We start from the raw sequence: 7,346 nt of genomic DNA on the forward strand, positions 1-7,346 counted from the left end.
TACTAAGGCCCCATATTAAAACCCCATGCCTTACCACAAGTGTCTAAAGTATGTCACGGTTGTTCATTACAAGGCTAAAATAAAATGAAATGAAATGGAGGTGTTCCATGTTGGTAAGAACATCAAATCTGTGTGCTACGCTAATGTGTGGCCACAAGATAAGTAACCCATGGCCACGCATTAGTAACTCGTATTACTAACACGCATTATTTGTTGTTTTCTAAAGTCACCAAAGGGGCTCCGTAACATTTAGCTAGCTAGCTCAATTTAACTGAAATCATCGGAGAGCACAAAAATGCATTAAAGCTATACCTACCGATGTGGCATTTCTCACAGCACTTAGTAAAAGTTTGAACATGAACAACCCGCCTCCCTCCAAAGCCCTGCCCCCTTCCCTCTGCCTGAGCTCTGAGGCTCCTCCTCCTCTCTCCTCCTCTCACCTGATGCGCGATGGAAACGGAGGAGGAAGCAGAGGTGGAGGTCTGGTCCGTTTTGGCGTGTCCGCGGACCCCTCCCTCAGTAATCAGATGCATCATCCACCTGCCGCGGGCCCGCGACCCCTGTTCCATCAGTAGACCTGGTCTGTGCAGTACTGGGTCAGTGTTTTCACTGCAGTGCCCAGGGGATGGGCGCGTGCACTGTGAACTCCACGAATTTTCTGTGGACATTTGAGGTTTCATAGTCCATACAATTATCATCCTACATCATCTTACATTGTGTGACACCATGTACATGCACCTGTATGAGTCCCACCGTCATAAAAGCTGAGCTTTATGCAGACCTGTTCAGTCCAGTACAGCTGACTTCCGGACTTTTATCTCCATCCTTCATTCATCAGACTCCCGTTTGTGCCCCTCAGTTGTTGTTTCTGTTAATAAATCCGTTTTTTCCCTTCCACATGTGCATGTCAGTTCTATCCAAACACATCCTAGACAGTAGCTGTGGTCAGTGACAGGAGAAGCAGCACCAGTGAAGCGTCAGATTCAGAGGGACACATATCGGATGTGAGACGGTGATAATGGATCGGATGCTGGACGGCCATAATGGATGATTGACAGGAGGCTCAGTCAGGTTCGGCCAAATATTTTATTCGGACCAACTAAAATGATTGGTCAGACTTTTATCAGAAATATATGAAAATTAAACATTTTTGAGTTTCAATACCTGGTGGATTTCTTTTACATTTTAGTTTGACACACACTTATTAGGAGCATTTTAAGATGACAAAAGAAAAGTGTAAAAATGCCACATCATACGGTATAGCTTTAAAACGACTACTGTAACTTCTACACTTCAAACACAACAACAAATAGAACACACATATTTTTTTTATTTGAAAATTTAACTTTAAACATTTTTAATGCTCGTTGTTGTTTCTGCGGGCCCCCAACCTTTGACCTTTCACATGTTAAGGAAGAAAACAGGACTTTTATTTTTCAGGGCATTATGCCATACGTGCTTCGCCCGGGCTTTAGGGTTAAAGGTCAGGGGATAACCGGGTTATGACACCCAACCGGCAGAGACCCGCATCAAGCACATCAGTGACGCAGGACGTAGCCCCGCCCCCGGTGCGAATGGTCCTAAAAACTAGGAGTCCCGGATGAAAACTGTTAACTTGGACTTTTACTGCAGATATTTCAGCCACTTCCTCAAAAATAACTTCATATTGGTGAGGCTGTATTGTAATAAACGTTGTAAAGATTTCATAAAACAATTTACATATTAATCTAATCATCTGTAGTTGTTTGTAGCTTGTTTTTCAGTCAAAATATAGCGCCGGTTGCTAGCGTCGCTAAATTAGCTTCAGCATTCATTAGCATTAATATAAAAAAAAAAGTTACTGTGGAAAGTTCAGCGGTCTATAAATAATCACTAATGTAACGTTTAGCTTTCAACCGAAGTTTAAAAAAATGTGTTTTAATGAAAAAACATGTAACCGACAGCAGGAGGGATGACAGATAATGAAGGTCAGGTGGAGGTCCAGCTCACCTCAAACTCAACATCAGGATCCGAGGTTTGTCTGGAGGTGAGGGAGATCTGCTGTGGAGAGGAGATCTGCTGTGGAGAGGAGCTCCCAAACGACCCCCAGACAGGTCAGACCATGACAACATTTCGAGATAACATTTACTCTTACATTATATCTGGTAATATTCATTTAGTAAAATAAATACAATCACCACAAACAAGCCACAGCATCGTGAGATATGTCTCTAAATATCTGAAAAAGAAAAACGTTAAATAAAAGGACAATATATCCTTACGTTCCTTTACTTTTTATAAGGTTTGACAGCCACTTTGTAAATACAGGGGTTGGACAAAATAATGGAAACACCTTCACCTCAAGATGATAATGCCCCAATCCATACAGCTAGAACTGTTAAAGAATGGCATGAGGAACATTCTAATGAAGTTGAGCATCTCATATGGCCGGCACAGTCCCCAGACCTCAACATTATTGAGCATTTATGGTCAGTTTTAGAGATTCAAGTAAGACGTCGATTTCCACCGCCATCGTCTCTAAAAGAGTTGGAGGGTATTCTAACTGAAGAATGGCTTAAAATTCCTTTGGAAACAATTCACAAGTTGTATGAATCAATACCTCGGAGAATTGAGGCTGTAATTGCCGCAAAAGGCGGACCTACACCATATTAAATTATATTTTGTTGATTTTTTAAGGCGTTTCCATTATTTTGTCCAACCCCTGTACATTATCCATTACTTTGTCAGAGGTGGACGACCCACTGGTAATACTGGCTAACGCTGCACTGGCGCCACCATGTGGTGACTGTACGTCCCGCAGCTGTAACTTAAACGACTGCAGCTCCATGGAGGTCAAAGGGATGGAGAGCAGCGTCCAGTCAAAACAGTCGATACTCCAGGTCCTCATGAGAAAAGCCGATGACCTGCATAACTGCCTCGTGAATGGGTAGGAGCCTAGTCCACAGTTAGGCCCCAACTTCACCTGTTATTCTGCTGTCTCACTGTTTCTGTGTTCTGGCAGACAGAGCCATTTTGACAAAGAGTCTCTTACTGCTGCACTGCAAAGTTTCCTGTACACCTGTCAGCCTTATTTTATTCACCTGGAGTCCTCTGCTCGAAGCACTGTGCATGTGTGCACACCTCTGTCCACTGACGCCTACGCAAGGGTAAATGTTTTCAAGGAATTAAATCTCATCCAGATTTCAGAACAGCATGGGGTGTTTCTCAGAATCAAGGAGGGGTCCTTCCAGGATTCATTTACATGATGCTATGTCTTCAGATTTCACTGGATAACTGCTACAATATCCTGGATCTGAGTCCTTGGTTTGGAGAATTTTAAAGATTGCTCATGTGGATCCTCTGTGCTGTTGAAGCCTCCGCAATTCTTTGCGCGAGTCTTTTAGAAATGCTGTTGAAAGAGCCAACCTCAACTGCAAATAAAACCTCAGTAATAAGAATAAAGAGCCAGTTCCTTCACGAGTACAAAATACATCTATATCTAATTATTTACTTATCTTATTAAGCAAGACAAGGCTAGTTTATTTTTATTATACAGCACGCTTCATAAATAAAAGTTGTTTAATGTGTGTATAAATACATAACATCCAGAAGAAAATAGAACCATAGTAAAATGGAGTAAAATAATAAAAAAAACACTCTAGAACTAAACAGTAAGTCATACAATAAAATAAGCATTGATTAAGAGTGTAACAATTGTGAAAAAAATAATTGAATTTGAAAGATCAACATATAGGCTAAAATTAAGATAAGTTTGTTTTCTGTTGCAGCAGAATGCTTCTCTATCCTTGTTATTTTCTGTTTAAATGTATTAATTAGTGTTATGTCAAATACTGCTGTCATGAGTGTATCACTGAACCTCTGAACTGGGGTCAGTATTTTGCTAGACTGGTCCATTCCTTTGTATACTGTAAGGTAGGAAGGACACTGTTATGACCTATGAAGGAAGTAACCTTTGTTATGCCTCCTGGCTCATGGGGACCACAACAAGGTAGAGAAGACACAAGGAGTTACAATAATAGATGTCATTTATTTACAAAAGTAGACTATTTGAACATTATATATCAACTTGATAATTTGAAGTTGTCCTTATGGCAAAGAAGGTCCGTGACCTCACCCATATGCGCCAGGGTCTCAAGGCATCTGGGGACAAAGGGAGGGAAGGAGAAGCAGCAGAGAGCAGCAAGCAGAGAGAGAGAAGCATGAGAGGCAGCCCAATTTATAGGGCAGGGACACTTGGCCCAGGTGACCCTGATTAACAGGTCCGCCCTACAGGCAGGACGGCAGGGGTTGTCACACCTTAAAGGAAGTGACTGCCAAGGAAGGACCCTTGACTTTGAGAAACAGCTATGGTTTGTCATACATTGTCTCTTTTTTGTCTTACATGATTACTGTATTAGTAATAAACACTGTTATTCATACAATAATTTACCTTAATAGCTGGTGTGTGAGGTATTTGGTCTTTATTTAGATCCACAGTATACTATTTTTTGCTGAATGTGTGTGTGAAGCATGTGCAGCTGTTGGACCTTTCTCAGCAGCTGTGTGACAAGTTGGAGAATCTTGTGTTGACCTACACCAGCTATGGCGTGCTGTGCTTGGATGAGAGTGAGCTGAAATGGTATACACACGCACACACACACACACACACACACACACACACACACACACACACACACACAAACTCAGACACCTAGATAAGGACATTCAGCTTTGTGTTTGTTAGACTAAACAGTGGTGGTTGTGCTTATCAGATGGTAATATGTGTGTTGACATGTAATAAGCCTTTGATTTTAATGTTCAGCCAAACTCTACCTGCATTTTAGTGTTTTGCTTCATAATTTAATTCTTGTGTAAAACACAGAGGTGGGCAGCAGTAAACATAGGTGTGACAGGCAGAACAGGATAAAACTTTGTTACCTGTGGAAAATATTTTCACTCTGAGCACAGCCTCATGTTACCTGTTGCCAAAAGTTTAAGGATCTACACGCTCATTTGGCAGGTGCCAGGAAGTGAATGGGTTTACACAGAAATTAAGTAAACAGTTAAAAATAAGTAATAATAATTAGTTTATTTACCTCAGCGTGATTGCTGCCAAATAATGGACAGCATTATTTTGGAAAAGTGCCATTCTTTGGATCATGCATGTGTTGTGAAGTCTTGTTAGTAAAGATCACCTGTACATGGAAGGGTAAACAGCAAATGTTCAAGGGCATCTGGAACTGAAATTGAAATAACCAGTGGATGTGGACACTGGTTCCTAATTTTGTTTGATATTTCTTGTGTATTTAGGCACTTTTATGTACATGTGTTCAATTTGATGCACTTTGAATCTTGCACTGTCTATTATATTTATCAAAGACATTTTCAACAGGTTGGACTATGTTTATTCATCTGTTACAGATGCTGTTTGTTCATTATTGTCCTTATGTCTGCTTGTAATGCAAAACTCCATGTTTCTAAAAATGATGACAGAGCAATATAATGCTGTGCTGCATGTTTGATACATTTTGATACATTTGTTTGATAATAACATTTTGGGGGAAAAAAGTCCATTAAATACTGACATGAAATATGGAACATGAGATGAGTATTATAATACTTAATACGTATTTTTCTAAAGGATTTTTCTATGATTAATATGTTTAATACTATGGTAAAATAGCCTTCTGCTCAGAGTAATTTAAAGTGAAATGGAACCTGTGCCTCCACCAAGACTGAAGGAGTGACTTCCTTTATTTCCTCATAGGATTTGCATGTTCATACTTCTGCCACATTTTCAGTAACATCTCAGTACATGAAAGAAATATGTTTATTCAACAATGGGAAGGCAGTTGTCAGTTCCGTGCTCACAGTTTCATCCTATCATTCTACCAGTGTGTCTCACTTCTACATCGGCCAGTTCTGCCTAGGCCAGATCAGGGTGACCACGTTCCGTTATTGTAAGCCAACGCCATACCTGGCCCGGGTCAACACAGGACTGTACAAACGCATGCGCTGGAATGTACAGAGACTTGAGTACGAAATGGAGCTGCAGACGGATAAAGAGCAGTGTGGAGAGAGTGACAACAACACAGAGTAGTGAGTTAATCTAAGAGCTCTTTAGCTTGTAGCTTTGACAGCAGATAAAACACTTTTTGTCTGGTATCACATCTGTTCTAACTGTTGCCTTGATGGGTTTCAGTTTCTTCCTGTGTTACGAAGATGTTCTGGTCCGCCATGCAGAATCTGACAGAAACATCCAAGGTGTTCCTCAAAGCAACATGGTCAGAATGTGGTCTATTGGTAAGTGGGTCCAAGTGGACCCTAACCCTGACACAGAAGACATATATGAATGGTAAGTGGACTTCTGTCTATCTGTTTATTTCTCTGTTGGTGTAATATACGCTGTCAGACTCATGCATGTATGTGTTCTTGGGATCTGGTTTACAGGATCTTGTGTGAGGTTCCCAAGGCCAACTATCAGACACTGCTCTTACTAGGGACTGATGAACCGTCCTGCTGCACTGCTACAGACTTTCTGCAGCAGCTCCTGTTATCAGACAGCAGAGTGATCTGACATAGGAGAAGGACATCTGTATCTGGAATACACCTGTTTCAGAAAAGATGATGATGTTGAAGAGATGTTCAAGATGAATCCCTCAGGTATAAGGTCCAGTTGTTTTGTGAGTCTTGTACCAAGTTTTATGGATAAACAGTTGGTTTTAAATGTTCCTGACCTTAGAGCACTTCATATGACTTTGGGCACTGTGAAACTGTTGGTTGTAATACAGTTTCATTTGAATTAAAGTCAAAGTCTTGCTTTTCATTGGAGCGTGTTCACAATGTAAACATTTGACTGTCAGGTGAAGTGAAAATACTACTTATAATGTTACTTAATACTGAGCTCTTCTGTTTGCTGCCATTTGTTTTGTTAAATATGTTGATGATGCTCTAGGTTCAAAAGGGTTGTGTGGGTTTGCAAATATTTTGTAAGGTATTTTTTCTAACACGTTTTCTTAAACCATTGTGTTTTGTTCTAAAAGAAATGACAAATGTTAATAAAAACATTTTTATGTACATTAAACATTGTCTTTGGAATAAGTACACACAATCAGACTTTTAATTTTATTAAATAAAAAAAAATTACTTGAAAACAAAATAGCATTTTTCCAAGCCACCATTATTTTAGCTTCATTAATAGGAATGACCACAATGTTGAGTAATCATATTTAATTCATACAGTTTACTTTTTGAATGACACTACAGCCTTAAATGGCTCCTTTTCTTTTTATTTTACCTCTGTATGAGGCATGTTTTCAGAAACAAATACGGGAAGTTAAAAAAAATATGTATTAAAACAATAACAA

The 7,346-nt window shown here is 39.8% G+C and overlaps 1 protein-coding gene across 1 annotated transcript; it reads left to right on the top strand.

Moving 5' to 3' along the window:
- Positions 1 to 1,951: 1,951 nt before the first annotated feature.
- c1h19orf67 (chromosome 1 C19orf67 homolog) lies at positions 1,952 to 6,647 on the top strand. Its single transcript, XM_030131859.1, has 7 exons — positions 1,952 to 2,093; positions 2,728 to 2,926; positions 3,002 to 3,146; positions 4,509 to 4,615; positions 5,872 to 6,078; positions 6,182 to 6,334; positions 6,430 to 6,647. The coding sequence occupies exons 1-7, from the start codon at positions 1,952 to 1,954 to the stop codon at positions 6,554 to 6,556; spliced, it is 1,080 nt and encodes a 359-aa protein (XP_029987719.1). The 3' UTR covers positions 6,557 to 6,647.
- Positions 6,648 to 7,346: the final 699 nt, after the last annotated feature.

This window comes from Sphaeramia orbicularis, chromosome 1, assembly GCF_902148855.1.
Source record: "Sphaeramia orbicularis chromosome 1, fSphaOr1.1, whole genome shotgun sequence".
In the NCBI taxonomy this organism is placed as follows: domain Eukaryota; kingdom Metazoa; phylum Chordata; class Actinopteri; order Kurtiformes; family Apogonidae; genus Sphaeramia; species Sphaeramia orbicularis.